Below are 19,983 nucleotides of genomic sequence, written 5' to 3'. Positions count from 1 at the left end.
AAACTGCACACAGATGATTTTTTTATGGTGTACACCTAAATATTTCAAGTCCACAACCCCACCCGACTCACACGCCCTGTATTCAAAAAAATACACACTCCCCTAATTGTCTTTTTCCCAGAAACTGAAAACACACACACACACACACACTCATGCATAAATATAATAGGCCCTATTTCCCTGTAATGCAAAGTTCCTGGTCAGGGTGAGTCATTGTGTCTGACCTCACTCACAGATGATGACATAGGACTCATTCATGACCCCATGACTGTCCAGATGTGTGTGTGTGTGTGTGCTAGTTAGAGTTCAACTGAATGCTTCTGTAAAAAAAAAATGGCTAAATAATTCGAATCATTCTATACGGATAAAGATTTAAGGCTTAGATTACATATACTGGACATATTTAACCAACAGAAAGGTATTCCCTACTAAAAAATTATGGCACAGCTATCCAAGAGAGGAAAATTGCCCATGCTCTCTAGAAGCAATGTATGACCCCTGACCTCTACTAATGCCAATAACACTACCCGTCCATGTTTCTGTACTCATGTATAAAGAAGAGGGAGGATAGCGCTTTCCTTCAAATGTCTTACCCTATACATGTACTGTATAACACTGCATTTAAAAAGATGCAACTGATTGGCTTTACCTGATTGCCCTCACCCTCCCCAGTCGGTGGCTGTTGTATGATAAAGGGAATCTGGCTTGTGGGAAAGAATAGGCAGATTATGGAGAAAATACAGAAATACAAAGGATTCACAAATTGAAAAGCATTTCGTTACAAAGCAGAATAAATACAGGAGAGATAAAGTACACTAAAATGTGCAGAATGGACAAAACACATCCATTAAATCGGATTAAAAGGCATGCCTATTTAACATACTCCTGTAGTCACCAGACATGAGTTAAAATTTTATATCAATTCTTTTTGCTCACCAAGCAAAGCGAGCTTAGCTTGTCATCGCAAAAGACATGCCAAGAAGTAGAGAAAGCCTTCACACTGGCAAAAAAACAATGGGTGACAATCACACAAACATGGCCTTTGTTTTGTTCCCTTAAACAGGGACGCCTCCAAATAAAGGCTTCACTATCGTGCGCAGAATGCAATAAGAAGCCATGACGAAAGAGAATGATGAGCTTTGCCAACTAGTGACACACACACACAGACACACACACACACCGCTCTCTCACAGAACACAGACGTGCTCACTGGCTTATAGAGGTTAAGCAGAAACATACACTGTGCTTCAGTGGAGATTAATGCAAGGATTAACCTGAGCTAATGCGATTTGGAACAGATATTAATAACCATTATTACCCAATATACATAAATTGTTTGTACAACACATTACCTACAGCTTTGCTCAACTTCGATTGGGTCTCTACAGGCACATCGTTGTCCTGAGTCTACACAAGAAACTCCCTAGTGCTGATGTAACACCTACAGTACTTGAATACTTGGAAATGAATTTTAAAAGAGTTTATCTTCAAGCGTTCACTGTAGCTGCTTTGTGACATTTCTGTAGCGGGCTGCTGTTAATTAATTGTGGATGAGCATCAGACTCGTCTCTGCTGCTTCTGCATTATTTTTTCATTTGTCATGGAAAGCGAAGGGTAATATTTTAGGATAGCAGGGAAGATCTTTAATAAGATACGGATTCAGTGGTGACTCTTTTTAATTGCCAGCTCCCGAGAATTCCCACCATGACTGAAATTGTTTAATTACATTTTTGCATAAGAATCTTGAACTAATTGTAATTAAAAATTTCATAACCTAAATGAATGTTGGCCTTGCTTTTTGAACACAACGCAAATGAATCATAGATACTCCGACACAGTAAGATACAATATTAAATTAAAGCACTATCTATAACAAATAGTTAAAGGATATTTTTAAAACATTATATGCATTATTTGCTATTGATGGTGAACTCTTTATTTTCTTTATTAATAGAGTAAATGGGGAGTGTGTCTGAAATTATAAATTACATTAAAGAAATGGGAACACAACGTGCCAAAAGATTCAATTTAAAAATTGTTTACGTAACAACTTCAGCAGCGACCTCAGTTCCCCCCTCGATTGTTCCAACCACTCAGCATTCAGCATCACCAGTATACTAATCACTGGCCTGATCATCTGTCATCATCTGCACCTGTTTCTCACTGGTTCATGCCTTAAGTTAGGTGATTTTTTTAATGCGATTTATACAGTAGGTCACTGTGTGGCTTAACAAACAAAAAAAATGGCTCTGAAACTGGTCAGGTACAAAGACCCAGAAGCGAAAACCTGAAATGCAAAAATGAGAGCCAAAAAAGGTCCTTCAGGAATCCCGGTGCGCTATTCCTCAAGACTAGATTAAAAATACAGAAAAGGTGAGAGGTGACGCAGAACCTTTGCACAGCACTGTATATATGAACATGTACAAATCTAGATTAGATTTAGATATAATAATTTAGATTTAGCCTTAGATATAAAACTATCTGACTGTCATGCTGTATTTTTTTCAAACAGATGACTTTTTTTTCTGTAGCATGGTTTTGTTATCGGTACTGAATTCAAAATGATGATGTGCTTATTATTATTATTATAGTACAGACTGACTGACGTCCTAGGAGTCTATGTCTAGATAAAGAAGGGATACCTGGCACATTTAATCCACTGACGGGGATAAATCTTTATCTGGAGGTGCGGACGGATGTGTGTCAGCTTTGGCGCAGCCTAATTACCTCCACATTGATTCAGACTGCTGACACACACTGTGTCGATCATGAGAGAGGGTCAGTCAGGACTACCGATGTGGATAGCTCTTCTACAGTGTGTATAAACAGCTCGAGTAGACACATCCACATTCCTTATCCACTACTCTTCTCGCTAATAATACCTCTCCTCTACAAGCGCCTGCAGATCAGAGATCGGAATCACAGGGCAGACACACTGCTTAGGCAGCCTGTCACAGGGGCACTCCAGCAATGTCACGTAAATGATATCGTGAACAGGTTCCTGCTAGCACATGTTATAATTTAGAAAGGTGTTAACGTTACACATACTCACCCGTCTCTTTTTAAAATAGTAGTGCAATGATAGCTGATAAAAGCTTCCCTTATCTGATTTAAAGTGAATTAATGGAATGGAATTATTATTATTATTATTATTATTATTATTATTTTAAAAAAGCTAAATTAACTTTAACAAAGAATTCTCTTTAAAATTGACTTTACTTAAAATAAATTAAAATAAATTGTAAATCAGAGGAATGGGTGCACAAATATTTGGAAAGCCTGAGACAGGAAAAAATGAGAAGCTGAACTACTATCAGATAAGGTCAGGAGAAATTCCAGGAATCTACAAGACAATTTTTAAGAAGATTAGGTTGGAAGGTTATATAAACAATGTTTATGGTGTAATACTTAATTGTGTTACATAATGTCCTTAGAAAAACATTCCTAACATTTTTTCCAGTTTGATAAAATAAAGTCGTTACTTCAAATAGAACTTGTGAATATGCGCTTTGCAACATTGATAGGCGAAAACAACATGATTATAGTTCAAGTGGGTTAGATCATGAGAACACGGTAGATAAGGATTTAAAGGGAGCAATGGATATTTGGTGTCATACTTTTACAAATAATCAGAAAAATATGTAGAACCTGATAAATAAAAACGGTTTGAGTCATACCTTCAGCAACAGTTGGAATAAGTGGCTAAGGAAACCTTTTTATTTTTTTTGATAAGCAGTCTATTCTACAGGTCGTAGATCCTGGGGCTGTAGCTTTGAAAACATGGAGGGGTGTAAGGATGGGCTCAGAAGTTTAAAAAAGAAAGGAAAAAAACCCTAACTAACGGAAAAACATTGAAATGTTAAATTCACATACTGTACAGTATGTAACCTTTACATATGTCATCATGAAAAATGTAATAATCCTACCTCACCTTTAAAAATACCACATATAACTCGGTCCAAAAATGAATGGAGTACAAAATAACTGTGCATTGTAAAAAATCTGAATCTAACACGTTAAATGCAGATTTTCTCTTTCTACAGTGCAGTACAGTGCGCTAAAAAATATTTACCCCTTACCAAGTTTTTGACCATATTCAGCTAAAATAAATTTATTTATTTATTTACTTACTTATTTTCGAATATACCAAGATGTTGACTTATGTTACTTTGACAGTTAGCTGTGCAATTGCAAAACCGACACAGAGTGAAGTTAATATCCGAGGCTGATGATATGCTACAAAAGCACACAGTCATTTAATTATCTATATGGACAACGTAAAAGCACAGTGACAATGCAAACAAGAGGAAAAATGTTTGGAGTAAAAGATGCACCAATCCATCGGCCCATGACCATAATCAGCCAGGTTTCTAGCGAGCCTAGCAGTCCTCCTGCTACTTGTATCAGTACGTACTATACCAGCCTAAAGTTTGGGCACCTTCTAATTTAGTAGCCTTTCCAGATTTTTATTTCTTTCTTCATTGTAAAACAATGCATCCAAGATGTGCAATAATCTACTTTGAACTGGTAATCTACTTCCTTTGATTTCTAAAGCTGGTAAATGAACTTCTCCTTGGCAGCAAAAGTAAGTTTTGGTCTTGCTTTTTTTGGGATGTTTTTTATTAGAGCCAGTTTATAAACTGACTGTTGTCGTTGTTGTTGTTGTTTAATTACTTAATTCCATATGTTATTTCACAGTTTAAAAAAAACAGTATTATTCTAGAATGTCGAAAATTAATAAAAACTTTTGATTGGCACTTTTTTTCGTTTAACCGTCACATCCCTACAGCTAAAAGTTCTACAACATAGTTGTAGAAATTTCAATAAGTGTGTAAAACTGTTTATTTCATGAAGTAATGCTCTCCAAACATTTAAAATGCAAAGAAGTTAAAAAATGTACAAAAATGTAAACACATTCAGAATCTCGCTGTGAAAAAAATGAGCCGATTGAAAGTCTAAAGATGTTTGGCACATGATGTAAACTTTCCCTTTCTAACAGGCCTGATATATTCCACTTGGTGCCCTAGTAGCTTCTCACACCAGTGTTGAGATGTGAAACCCACCTGACAACACTTCTCAAATACCACGAAAACAACTCAAATTTCTACAGTAAACAAATAAAATGACTCAGCTATATGCAGGTCTGATGGCCGAATGCTCATTCAGTCTGACAGTGTGTGTGTGTGTGTGTGTGTGTGTGTGTGTGTGTGTGTGTGTGTGGTTGAGGGGCTGTTATTATGATGGAAATGGAGAAGCTTTGGGGTGGTGCCGGAGCAGGAGCTAGTATTTTTAGGGCATTCCGGGCCAACACACGCCTAGTGATGAAGGCTGCCATTACTCTTCTCACCTATCACAGACTCGTCACATGGACATCCCACTGCTGCACTTTTCACACAGCAAATGTCTACCGCTTGTGTGTATATCACTTACATCCAGACAGTAAAAATATATGGCCTACACAAGCGGCTGAAACTGCAGAATGCTTTATCGCACTCAGGACATGTCTGGATATAATAACTCTTGGAATGGTGGGGATTTAAAAAATTATACAAGCAACCAAAGACCGGGGCTCATCGGTAAAGGTTCTGCGCTTGAGACAGGAAGGTTATGAGCTCAAACCAAAGAACGCCAGAAAGCCGAAAGCAAGGTCTTTAACTATTAATTGTATGCTGAAAGTTACTACAGTGGAGGTCCCAAGTGCAGACCTTCAATCGTCCGGATATTGAGCTCAAATCCCAAAGATAGCACAGTGATCCATGGCTAGAAGCAAAAGTGACCATGCTATCTGTGTGGGAGGGATGGAATACTCTCAGTTTCCTATCAATCACAGCAAATCGTGAGTGTTTGTAAGCTCATGTATGTGAAAGAGGACAGCTAGCACCTTCAACTGAGCTGGTATCTTACACTTCCTTGTCGTTCAAAAAGTGCCAGGCTCCAACTGCGCTACAGAATGTTTATGGAGATGACCCCACTGACAAGAGCACAGATAGATGAAGAAGTTTAAAGAAGGGAAACCCAACACTGGCGACAAACCAGGCAGTGGGAGACCATCAAGTGCGACAAAGAGGATTTCCAAATACCCCTTCCACCAAGTTGAAAATCCACCAAGACCCAATTTCGAACCAGTCCTTTTTTTTTAGACAGCCAAAGCACTGGCCCTTACACAGGAATACCTGTTCCAAGGCAGTATTAACACTTTGCTGGGCTAAAACAAAGAATCGTTTATGTCCTGGGCTGTGGGAGGCCGGCGAAGGGGGGGATTTCTATGACCAACTTGAAGTTTGTGACCGCCATTTTTTTTTAAAGAACTCAGTATGCAATGGGTAGGTCATGTGCTTTCTAGTAATAAGGCCAGGAGAACTGCTTGCAAAGCCATGTTAAAGTTCGCCATTGTTGTTGTTCTTGCCGCAAACATTTTTTGGTGCCAGCATTTTCTTAAGCTAGTTCTTTGGAGGTTCGCTACTAAGCCGGCTCTGAACTAGTACCTGCTTCATTTTGGTAAAAAAGGGGTCAAAGAAAATTAGAGAGTTGGGTTCAACAATTAACAATCACGCAAATGCATCTCTTGTGATGGAGACCATATTGAGTACTACCTTTGTAGAGAACAGGAGTTACTTAAAAAGTTATTTCCTCTTTTGTATTACTTGTACATGGTCTTACATTGTAAAGGGACAAATCTCAGATGCTTTGATCTGACAGGAGTTCAAGATCTTTTCTAGGACAGAGAAGTTTTTCAATCTCACAGTACGTAGATCTCACAATCCCTACAGCCACTGGATGGAAATCACTCTTCTTTATTTTTTTTAACATATTAATGGCTGTTTCAATTCTAGAAACACCATCTAGAACAGATTTCATACACAGAACTGTATAAGGTCCAGAAACACGACCAGACGAATGCTGGTCATGTGATTAGTCCCTCGCTCTAATTATGCTGACGCAGTGGCTGCCACTTTACTGCATGATTAGTCTTGCCCTAACTAAAATAACTCCCCATACTGAGAAATAGGTCAGGCCTTAAACTCTAAACAATGCTACGGGAACAATAGCGCCATGGCTCTGCCTTATACGGATAAGAAGAAGAAGAGGATGTAACGTGATGTTCCTCATCAAAACAGATTGTGATTAGGAAGCTGTGGGTGATGCGTACAAAAGCTTGCATTCGTCACAAGCTTCATCTACTTCCCATGCATTAAGACTTTTCTACTATATTATGACTTCAAACCATGGTCTTAAATTAATACGTAGTCTAATAGTCTATAGATCAATTCTTTGTAGGTCACGAGAAAAGAAAAAAACAGTGTGTCATAGAGTTGTCAAACTTTCTTGCTCACGATAACATTTTATATATAAAAAAAAAATTATCTTATTTCACTCAAAATAAAGAATCAGTCCCTATGAATTCAAAAGCTGTACGTTTCAACTGTAGTGTTCATTCAGCACCCATGAAATGAACACAAAGGTTTTTTTTCTTTTCTTTTTTTTATACATCAGCATGTTTGCATTTCAGTTCAGTTTTATTTGCACGGCGCTTTTCTTTTCACAGATATTACATCCAGGCTGCTTTACAAAGCTCCAGGGCCAGGCCTTACTGATTAAACCAATAAAGAGGGAATAAAGAAAAGCGTTTTTTTTTTTTTTCATCTAAACCTGGCCATCTCTGGAAAATGATTGTAAGAATTCACATCAGTGTCTTAGGTTCTTTGAGCTTGGAATGTACCTTGGACGTGCCAATAAACCAACAAGAAGCTAAACTAAATCTTCAACTCAGGTATGAGTCAGAACAACAGAAGGAACTTCTGCTCTCTCTGATACACTACAAGAATAGTTCTTGTTTATGGCAGACCGCTGAGACAGAACATGGAGTGGTGAAGCACAGCAGGTCTCTTTTACATAAGCCAGTTTGCATCCCGATACTTCAGTAACCTGATTCACCAAACCTCCTTACTCTCAGTATACAGTATACATGCCTGTGTGTGTGTGTTCTGCAGCAAAGGTGGAGCACTATTTCAGGATTAAAGTCCAGCTATGAAAAGACTATTTCTTCCTTCCACCCTGTCCAAACTCACAGATCTGTAATGAGTTTTCACACACACATTTTATTTCGCTTCAGGTATCAGGTGGAGGTTAATAATCTCTCCCTAGTGCACGCCATAGTGATCTTACCTGCAGCAGGAACTGAACAGCCATAATGCTCCCTTCTCATTCTCCTTCACATCCCATCAGCGTTAGTAAAACAAACAAAAAAAAAAACATATCAGATGGTAGTGACAGTTCCTTCACCTGCTTTTCCCCCACAGTGAACTGGAACAAAATAAAACAAAAAGCACTTGCGAGGACAAATAGTGTGTCTTGTGCTCTGCCCACTGAGCTCCCCAGTGGCCAATCAGGTAAAGGGTATCAGTTGTGAGCTGTAAGGTAATCTGATGGACACCGGACACTCTCTGTACGTGTAGCACACACTACCTTATGCCCCGTGGGGCAATCGTTTCCTCCTGGATAATAACCCACAGAGTGAGCGGGCCCAGCGGACAGGCACGAGTCTTTCCATTGTCCTTCACAGCTTTTATGTCTATGACTGTGTAGGTGCTTTTATTTCAAACAGGGGCTCCTTTCAAAAGACTTCTGGTTAAAAAGAAAAGATCTGAACTGGAGCTCAGCCAGCTCCCAGCAATCTTGAAGCCCAGGAGTTTGGGATGCTTCCAGTTAGACGGCACACAAGAGGTGCAACATAGTGCGTTTTAAACCTCAGCCCTAGTGAGAGACCAGACAGACTGCTTTGGTTCAGTAAAAAAGGGCTGAGTGAGAATGTAGCACTGGGTATTTTCAAATCAACACCCCAACAACACCAATGTTTCTAATGACATCAAAACATACTGTACTGTAAGTCACATGTTTGCTGTGAGGTAATAAAATGTTCAAATGGCATATACTGCTAAGCAGTCAGGGCTCAAAGTGCACTTGAGATGTAAAGAATATTATATAATAGCAGTGTGAAGGTGTGCATTATATCTGCTCGGACAGAACGAAAGATTTCAATTTTAATATCCTTAAAGCATGTTCTGTTTCATTATTGTTTCTATAGTACTAGCTCATAAACAGTAAACAGAATGGTGGATGTATTAACAAATGAATGTTAAAATTAGAGGATCAGTTCCAAAACTGCTTAAACCTACTATGCATAAATCCATAATGAGCCAAGATGTGCGTTTTCTCACATCTTCTTTAAATAATGATTACTTATTGTACTACATTTACATGTACTTGTAAATTTAAAAAACCTTTCCCCACATCCGATAAAGACAAAAAAACAAACAAATAAAACAAGCAATCAAAGCATGTCAAACCAGAAGGTGTTAATATAAGTGCAGCTTCAAAGTTATCACTAAGTAGGTCATGCTGATGTCAAGCACAAGAGATGATCAATAACGGTGGTTGAGCATGGGCAAAATGATGATCTCTCAAAAATACGATCTCTGTTTCCAAGCATGTCTTGAGGCCACATCATCGCTTCAGCTTTGCTGTAAAAATAAAAATCATTTGTATATTTTGCCTACCTTTAAAATGAGCAAAGCACAAAATGCTGATTATCTTTAGGCGGCATTAGAAAGTGTTTGTTGAAGGCGTCTCCGGTATCAGCACTTTGTAACAAGCAGAGTTAAAGCTATACCCTAACAGTGTTTCAGAAACAGGCTGATTTTGGTGTCTTATTCCTTTTAAAACGAACATGGCAAGTGGAAAACCCGGGTTAGTGTCCAAGGCATAGGCCCACATTCAGCGACTGTGTTTGTGCCAGTCCCAAGGCCGAGAAAAAAAAAAATAAAAAATTAAAGAGTGTCTGGTGTAAATTCTATGCCAAAGTTGAAAACTAGGCAGATTAGACTATCTAATGTACAGATAAAAACCTGTACAGGCAAGGTTCAGATTTCATAGAGTACACACCATTTTTAGAGAATGCATTGGAGTAAGCCATGATGAGTTTTGCTGTTACAACACATAATCAAATGACATGATACACTTGTAAGTCTAAAAAGCTTTAAAGAATCAGTTATTGCTAAAAGGATTTATTTGCAGCTACACGCCTTCTTAAGAAAAGTCCATTAAACCAGTCAGAAAATGTGCATGTTTGAGTTTGATAAAAGTTTTAAAAGTGCTCCAGCTCTCTCCCTCCTCCACACAGCTGCTCCCCTCTCAGACACCCTCACTGTTCATGCTTGGCCTGTGTTCTGGTTTTATTAAAGGACAATGGATGCTATTGAGTAAAAGCATCGCAGAGAGCCTCAAATAAACAATCTCTTATTCATATTCCTGATCCCTCAAGATCACAGTGATTCAATTCTATCTTCCTCTTCATTCTCCCCATCCTCCTCCTCCCAGCTCTCTGCCTGAGATCAGACTCACTAAATAAGATTTTGATTTGCTCACAAGTTTGGAATTCCTCATGGATTGTGGAATGTTCAGAAATAGATAGAATCAGGGCCATGTTTGTGTGACGGGAAAACGGAAAAAATGTCTAAATCAGGATAAGAAAAAAAACATCAAACATGGAATTTGAAGATGAATCGCAAAAAAGGGGTCCTGTTTATGCACTGGCTGAAGTTTGTGCACCCTTAAGACAAGATAAGGATATTTCACAGCTGTTAGGTTTTATCATAAGAGATAAAAATAGTGATGTTTTGTATGTTAAATTTTTTTTTATTATTAAATATTAGATAATTATTTTGTAACAGATAGATAGAACATTATTGTCATTGCATAGTACACGTCCTTAGGAGCGAAACAGCAGTTTACATTTACATTTACATTTAGGCATTTTGGCAGACGCTCTTATCCAGAGCGACTTACATTTTTATCTCATTACACATCTGAGCAGTTGAGGGTTAAGGGCCTTGCTCAAGCATTTACCAGAAGTGCAAATATTAGTGCATATACAGTACATCAGTGCAAATATTGGCACTGTGCGACTTCTAAGGTGCGGGTTAAATAAATGTGTAGTAACTATAGAATAGACAATGCTATGAAGTGAAAAAGGGGCGTAAGCAGGCAATATTCTTAATAACCATAAGTCGCAGGCCAAGCTCTTATAATTACCTCCAAGCACTTTCATATCCTTTCAAATAAGGTGCAGAGGCCAAGCAGATCTGTTGTTTTTTTTTAAACAAATATAACACTTGCATTTCAAAGAAAAGTGATACGTGCAATGAAATGGCAGATCATCATTAAGCGAACCTTAAATTTGTACGTAGCACATTCAGCATCAGTGGACACCCTCTTGGGACTTCACTATCAGCTCTGCTATCAAATGTTTGCTATCCGTTCATTGTTCCTCCAGGAATCTGCAGGAAGTCACATACTTTCTAGAGGTGATACAGAACACCATGGCCCAATGAGTTACCAACATGCTGCACTGAAATACATAGTCATTATGGGAACTATCTTAAATTCACCATGGTTCAAATGTTAGCCAAAAACAGTATGTACGTGCGTTTTTAAAGGCCAGATCTGTAACAACAGTTGTATACCAAAACTGTTTAACACGAATAGATAATAACAAATAATAAATGATAATACATAATCAATCCACAATTAAAATGCTTCCCAGGGGAAATCAAAATATTGAAACCTTAAAACCGATGCCTGCCGGCTTTAACAAACATCCTGTTATTGCAAAGTAGTGGGAGTGTGCCGAATATAAACGGACTTAATTTACTCAAATTAACACGCAGATTAAAAAGACAGAGAACACGCCCTGACGAAATGAGTCATGAACAAAAAAGAAAACACTTTGGCATTTAGTTTCACCCTGTCAGACGTGAAGCGATCAGGAGGGTGAGTCTAAATCTTCCCAGATATCTCGACCATTATCTCTCTGACAGGGTTCGCTCTTGATTGCACAATCTCATCAGGGATCGACGTTGGAGCTTAAAGGCGTAGCAAAGATCAGAGAGGAAAAACAAACTGCACGAGGAGTAGTCTGTAAACTTTCCTCATCCTGTGGGGTTACAGATAAGTCACTGAGGTCATTTGTCATGCTCTGGAAAGGAAATAACAACTTTGGAACGCCACAAAATATTTTTAAGAGGGAAAGAAAAAAAAGCTTTAATTTTTACCTAGTATGAACATTCACTTGGTAAACAAGACCAGTATGACGGCTGGTGGAAGTTCTGACACTGATCATAATTTGTTTTTTAATTCTACTCGTTTTTACATTTCATCAAGTTCATAAATGAAGACAAGCAGTATACAGCGCAAAGGTCTAAAAGACAAAAATAGACCTCATGTGGGTTTTGCCTTGTGAGGAGTTAACTGCCAGCTGTGGTGAGAATGATCATCCTCCCACAAGCCCATCATAACAAGCAGAAAGGGAAAAAAACTACAGATGAATTTCAGTCTTTTAATAGCTTTGTTCAAACACCTTTTGTCATTTTTTTTTAACACGCAGGGACACAAACGGGGCGTCAACTTACAGCCAAGCTTCAATTAGAATATGTACTCATGTATAAAAAAGCTGCAGATTGTCTAAGGTTTTGTTTAGATAGACCACACATTATGTTAGCTGGCATTCCACTGCAACAAGACAGCACAGTACTGACTGAAGGTGTAACAATTATTCTTTTTGCGCTATTAAGTACTGCGCTATTTACTACGTATTTATCCTAATTATTCCCCCACTAGAAAAACATGTTCAGAGGTGTGGTGACAAACAGATGTGATCAGAACATTCAGTAATACATATACAGCTAAAAGTACTTATGTGGCTCATTTGGAGGTTTTGCATAATTACAATTTCCCCTCACTGGCCCCCCAAAGATTTTACTGACCTTTTAAGATTAAGATTGAATTATTTGTCAATTGTACTCTACAGCACAGTGACATTATTTTTTTTTTTACATATCTCAGTTTGGACGCCGGTGTCAGAGCACATGGTCAGCCAGGATACATCACCGCTGGAGCAGATAAGATTAAGATAAGAGTCTTGCTCAAGCGCTTAACAGTGGAAGCCTGCCGGTGGTGGGGTTTGAACCCCCGACCTTCCGATGAGTAACCCACAGCCTTAACCAACTGAGCCGCCACTGCCCCAGACACTTCATGAGATCTGTCCACCATGTCCCCGCCCACTTCTGGATGACAAAAGGAATGTTATTTAGCGGATGCTAAAACCCACATTCTAAACCAGTCACAGAAGCATTTTCGGCAAAGAAAACACATCTGATAATGTTGTGTTTCTCTTAAACAACTCTTTGCCTAACCTTTAGTAATTGCTTCATTCTGAATTGCCTCTGAATCGCCTATGTACAGCCTACATAGCGCACAAGAAACCAAATCCAAGAGGAATTACATGTGTACACCACCTGAGGTAATCATGTTATGATAACCAATCAAACATTGGAAAATTAATATCCTTTTTACCTTCTACACCCATTTTTACCTGCTTGTTTCTCTTTTAAAGTCCACTACAACATACTGCATATGAAAATAACCAGCAGAACAGAAGATAACAGTTGCTAGGTTATTCTTTTATCTGAGATAGATTAGCAGGTAATCCGTAGGTAATCAGGTAATACTCAGGTAATCTTTCTGTCTAATTTAATTTTTTTTGCTCCAAAACACACATTGAATGTAATTATCAATGAATATACATAGTAGCCTAATGTCACTTAACGATGCTTCTGCAGACTGGCTTTGTGACTGGCGTCATGGTAGTCATGTGACTGTAAAAGCTCAAAACTGAACAAACCCTCCATAACATAACCCATAAAAAAGAGCGGTTTTGAACCTCAACTATAGGAGCGCTGTTCGACACCATTTTGGCAGGAGCTGATTCCACCTAAGCCACTGGATTAATTAATAAATGGGCAAATGGGTGAAACAAAAGAAGGCTGGCTGCTTTTTGAAACTCCTACATTTCTTGTAGTAATTTAAACTACAATGAATCCAGTCGGCTGGTTAGCTGTCAATCAAATACAGCTGTTTAATCAAATTGGCCATGCACCTAATTATGCATAATTTTATAGCTTAAAGTAATTTTCACTGATGAGTTACATGCTGTTGTCAGGAATGGGGAATCTAGCTATGGAGACAAAAGCGAATCCAATTTTATCCATAAAAATATATAGTGGCACTTTCTAGTGTGGTCTAGCCACCCCGAGATCTCAAAACCAAGAGCCAGACAAAAACAGCGAAGCTTTTAAGTTAATTATATGTAATTTAGCAAACACTGCAACCAATTATTTGACTATACTGCTTGAGACTGCCAAAAAAACAAGACTGAAAGCTTTATGATACATGATTTCTGTAAAAAAAAAAAAAAAAATGAAGAACCTACGCTATGTCAAACCTGTTGAGTTCTCTATCTGTGGTTTTGATCAGAAAGGTGTAGCAAAGGCAGGAGACAAACATGCAAACACAACAAATGCAAACAGAGACTTCATGTGCCTGGAACAAACCAAGCTGCACCACGGGCAGTCACTGCTTCCTTTACGAACACTCACGCCAAAACCAACTTCTCCCTACAAGTACACTATGATTCATACTTTCTAAAGCACAGACCAGAATGTTTTGAAGGCAAAAAAATAAATATAAATAGAGAACACCAGTATAACATTCAAAACTAGGATCACAACAGGAAATAAAAGAGCAAAACTGCCACTGGGAAGATGAAAGGAAACTGGTGGGAGAGATCAAGCCATTTGGAAGATTAGGCCTAATTAAGTGTCCTCCACATGCTTCCTTATGGGCGACTGCGAGGTTATATCCCAGCTGCTCCAAAACCGCACAGTCAGATGTCACATGTCTCCTACTAAGCGAAGACCTAGTGGTTTAGCATCTCCCACCAGCTGTCCATGTAACAGGAACCACTAGGATGTAAAAGGTTAAAAACTGACCCAAGAGGAGAACTCTGAGCTGCTATAAATATCAAAATCAAAATCAGGTTTATTGGCCAAGTATATTGACACACACAAGGAATTTGATTCCGGCTGCTGGTTACAGACGTACATAACAACACTACATTTGTCTATAAACAATGCAAGACAGTATCTACAAAAAGTACACAACACTCAGAAGCTATAAAGATTAAATAAAGATTATAAATGAACGTAACAGGACAGTTATGTATATAAAGTGTGTTTATCTATCTAGTAAAGCATTTGCAATGCCCCAATGAGTAAAAATTTTAATTTTTATAGAGAATGACATGTATGTTTTAATCTGTTTTTAATGACATTTTAACACTGTGAAAAATGAGATGTTCACAAAATTAGTTAGTTCCTGAGGTCATTTATATTTGAATGGCTATAAACCTTCCTTCCTTCAACAGCATCCCTATTTTTCTCTCTGGAAATTAATAAGCCAATAAAAATGTAGTTTTTCATTTTACGGTATAACTGAAAATCCCACGATCTTAAATACTTTCTCTTGTTCGAAACTATAAAGAGGACCTACATTATTATGTAAAATTTACGTTTGGGTCACTTTTTGATATTTAGGTGGGTCATTGGGTATGTGTACAAACAAAAATCAAGTCAAAGAGATTATAATTTATTTATTTTTTTTACCTTCTCTATTTTTGTTCTGGCCGTGGCTTAAAAAAAAGCCAACTAGATTTTTCCCCTATTGTGCCCTCATCACATAAGAAGACACCCTCCCCCAACCTGTTGCTCTGCCGATATCTGGGGGGGATTGGCTCAGCACTTACTGTACATAAACAATGAAACATCACATTTGAAAGAGGAGGAGTCAAATAAAGGGAGTTAAAAGTATGAAATATGCATTATCTGAGAATATTTTAGCTGAAATATTAACACACACACACAGACTATTGGGCGTGTTAACTTGTTACAGAAAAAGTAAAAATATGGGCTCTTTAAAGTTAAAGCTGTTACAAAGTGCTGACACTGGAGACTCCTTCTACGTAATCCTACATTAACTATAATCTCTTCACAGAAAACCTATCGACTGAAAAGTTTCTGTGGAGCGTCAGCCGCACATGGGTACCTGGTTACTTTAGAAATAATAACATATTAGACTGAGCACATTAATATAGACTTTTGCATTCAAGGAAATTATATTAGCTTCTGACTCATTTTAAATTTGAGTATTAAACAGCAGCCTGGTATACTCTGCTTTATTAATTGCTGATCCATAAACAGTGTCTTAGAGCTCAACAACATACATACATATATAGGGAAGTTTTTTTTCTTGATGCAGCTTGATCTGTTCACGCATCGTTAAATTTAACATCTAAAAAATAAATTATTTAACTTAAAAATGATGGAATTAAATAGTCAATAGAAAAACATATTTTAAATGTTCAAGCAGGTGGTGACTGACAGCCAATGTTATTCAAGTCTTAACAAAACACGTTATGGTCTATGGAAAGCTAAATAAACTAGTATATCACAATAACTAATATTACATCATACAATTGCCCAGCTCTAATATGTTTAGCTGCTGTAAACATACTGACATGTTTCTTGCTGTGATTATTTGACAATCTCATCCGGACATACATACCCTGCTCTTGCACTGATAAATAATGGGGCCCTTAATCCCTAGCGTAAGCCGTTCCCCCCACGCCAAGACAGGCAATAATGAGCTCGAAGAGTATCCACTGTGTGTAACACACACACACACACACCCACACACATTATTACAGCTGCCCTAAAGGAAGAGTAAACTCCATCCAATAATACTTGCTTAAGCCCTGGGCCCCAATATTATTAGAAATTGTAATGGTCAGGTTTACCAGGGCCTAAAAATAAGGGGCGTGGCCACAGGGATGTCACTGGATGGCAGAATCCATGCTTAAAACATGCCTCTCATTTACCATAATATTTTTCTAAAAAGATTTAATTAAAAAGATTTTTAAAAATCTGTTTATAGCAGATTCAAAGATTCAATTCCTTATGTAGCAGTGTAGATAAAGTCAGCTCCAGAATTATTGGCACCACTTGTAAAATGGGTGGGGGGAAAATAAACCTTTATTTGTTGCTTTGATTACCCTAATTAAATGTTCGGCTTTGATTAAACCAAACATAAAATTGTAAAGCATATAACAACCTAGTTGTGTCTACATTTTTGCCATCCTGTTATATCAAACTTTGTGCCAAAAAATGCTTGGAGAGATCAAGGAATGGCCTGGTCTTCTCTTTTGGCCTCTTTCTTTCAGCTCAACCAAGAGACTTAAGATCAAAGGAGCCTGGGATGGTCACGTCAAAATTTGGATTCAGTGGACATTGAACCATTTTTATCTGGATGTAAATGTTTATTTTGGATCATCCTCCAACAGGGAGATCCAGCCATGACCCAGTTATAACGTCTGAACGATTTTCATTTTAAATCTCCATGTACTTCATGAAGTCCGTAATGCCATGTATCCTAAAACGTTTCTCAAGGACTTAAACGATCACAGCTCTTCCAACATACTTAGTCCATACAACAATCCATCTCCTTATGCCAAACCTACTCTAAATGCTTCCCAGGAATCATTCAGGGAATGTTTAGCCAGGAAACTCTATTTTGACCAAGAAATATCTCTATATATATATATATATATATATATATATATATATATATATATATAAACCTTTATCTTTAACTTCCTGTTTTACTGTGGATTCATTGTAAGGGGACACAGGGCTGTTCATCATCTTATCATCTTATATATATATATAGATAGATAAATAGATAGATATAGATATTATATATATATATATATATATATATATATATATATATATATATATATAATTTATGAGCTTTTAAGATCCTTTTATTTTTTATTCCCTAATTATCCCCAAGATGATGAACAGCCCTGTGTCCCCTTACAATGAATCCACAGTGAAACAGGAAGTTAAAGATAAAGGTTTAAGAGATCCCAAAAATACAGGTGACCTTAAAAAAAGTTACATATTAATAGCAACATGGTTCAGTTATACAGGGTGTGTTAAAAATATCCATGCCACGGAAATTCACACTTTTAAGCAAAAAAAATATTCCAATTTTTTTTTATACTTAGTTTATAGAAATATTTGTGAGATAAGATTTTCTGATGCCTAGTTGAATCAGAAGATTTGTATAGAGACTTTTGGGATTTTTTTTTTTTTTTTAGGTACCATGTCTTGTATTTGTCCTTGAGGTGACTGATATTGCACCAAAGAACAAATCTAGACAATGCAATTTTGCCCTTAACATAATTAGCTAATGCCACTCTGCAATGTCTTCTTGGCATTGTCATTTTTTCCCCCCATCTTCATCATCTTCTATACTGCCTATCCTATACAGGATCGCAGGAAGCCCGGAGCCTCTACCAGGAAACTTCAGGTACAAGGTGGCGTACACCCTTGCAGGGAAAACACACTCATTTACACTTCCCAGGGCAATTTGAGCAGACCAATTAGCTTTCGGACTGGGGAAGGAAAACCACCAAGCACAGTGGAAACGTGCAAACTCTACACACACAGACTCAATTAAACCGGGAATCGAACCCAAACCCTCAAGGTGCAAAGGCCACAGTGTTTGAATTTAAAATTCAAGAAGAACCTTTTAACACAAAGAGGAACTGTTCAGTTATGAACCTCACATGACTAATTAGAATATCAGCCTAGGATGGCCTGTAATGTATATTCCTTAAAAAGGTGTAACATGTTAAACAGTTTGAAGCAGGTCGAAAGTAATTATTTATATATAAAACTATATCAGTGTGTGATGATGGTAAAGGATAAAGCAGTTAACTAAGAGAGAAAACCACTGAAACAGGTGAATAGCTGGACCAAAGAGGAAAAATGCAACAGGTGGACAAGGCACACATTGAAGACCGAATACATCCCTATTAAACGTATAGGCCACTTCATAGTGTATACGCTTCATCCTTATCCTGTTCGATATAGTGCACTTATGTAGGGAATACAACGCGGTTTGGGATTCAAGCCATGCCCGAACATTCCACTGTCAGGAGCAAAGTTTTTCACATAGCTTAAGGTCATTTCCAGTTCACAAATGGACTTAGTTAGACACTTAAACACCTTAATATTTTTACCAATACATTTAAATAGTTTTAATTCCATTAACGTAAATAAATAAACTACGAGTCTACTTACTCCTCCATTCTGGTTTTTATTCGCATACGCACTTCTTCCTCCTCCTTTGACGGGCATCCTTCGCTCTTCGGGACAAAAATATATAGCTATATATTCAGTCTGAAATTAGGTCAAGTGCAAGATAATTTTCCTTATCTTGTTGAACTACGCATGGCAACTGTCACACGGTCCTTCAAACACCCCTGCCGTCACTACAGTCTCGGGCTCGCACTTTCTCCAATGTAAAGCCTGAGTAACATTTTTACAGCAAGAGACTTTCAACCGAGCCAACCCACTTCGCGACTATACTGTCAAGCGAAACGGCACGGGGGGGTTTTCTTTTACCTTTACATACAATTGTTGATAAAACAACGAAATTTCAAAAAAAAAATCCAAAACTGCAGTGATAATATAAAACGAGACGTTTACCCTTAGACTTCAAACAAAAAAGCGGATACATATAACGAGTACGGGCTTTTTAAATGCCTTTGTCACACCCCTACATCTTAGAATGGACTCGTCCAGCTGGCAGCGTTGATTTAACTGTTCTGTGAAACTTACATGATAACAAACAGAACTGAGTGTGTTGAAAGATTTATAGCCTGAAAAAATGCCACAAACACACCAAAGAAATTCTTTTTTACTCGTTTTATTATAAAAATTTTTGTTTTAAATTATAATTTACATTTTATAAATATAAAGCACTGACAGGAATCTTATAGCCTGCAGGGTGCTTTTTCCAAACCAGCTAAACAAGTTCTTACTCTAAAGCCACAAACTGTAATTGATACAGTAAATTTTTATATCAGTATCGCAGTAAACAGCTTCTTAGTGGGTTTCAAATGGTTACTCCAGTTTACTCTCACAGTCCCAAGACATGCAGGTGAGGCTAACTGCCATTCCT

The 19,983-nt window shown here is 37.7% G+C and overlaps 1 protein-coding gene across 2 annotated transcripts in view; it reads right to left on the bottom strand.

Moving 5' to 3' along the window:
* Positions 1–19,327, bottom strand: part of LOC128529788 (tight junction protein ZO-2) — a 59,169-nt gene extending 39,842 nt beyond the window's left edge. The window contains exon 1 of one of the 2 annotated variants that reach the window (XM_053503309.1): positions 19,101–19,327. In XM_053503309.1, coding sequence (XP_053359284.1) covers positions 19,101–19,157 — 57 coding nt within the window. In that variant the 5' untranslated portion in view covers positions 19,158–19,327. Of the gene's footprint in view, positions 1–8,166; positions 8,189–19,100 lie in introns of those variants that run through there. The other variant, XM_053503310.1, reaches the window with a different exon arrangement.
* Positions 19,328–19,983: the final 656 nt, after the last annotated feature.

This window comes from Clarias gariepinus, chromosome 9, assembly GCF_024256425.1.
Source record: "Clarias gariepinus isolate MV-2021 ecotype Netherlands chromosome 9, CGAR_prim_01v2, whole genome shotgun sequence".
Lineage (NCBI taxonomy): Eukaryota > Metazoa > Chordata > Actinopteri > Siluriformes > Clariidae > Clarias > Clarias gariepinus.
The sequence above is the reverse complement of the archived record's forward strand: the minus strand, read 5'-3'. Positions and strand labels throughout refer to the sequence as shown.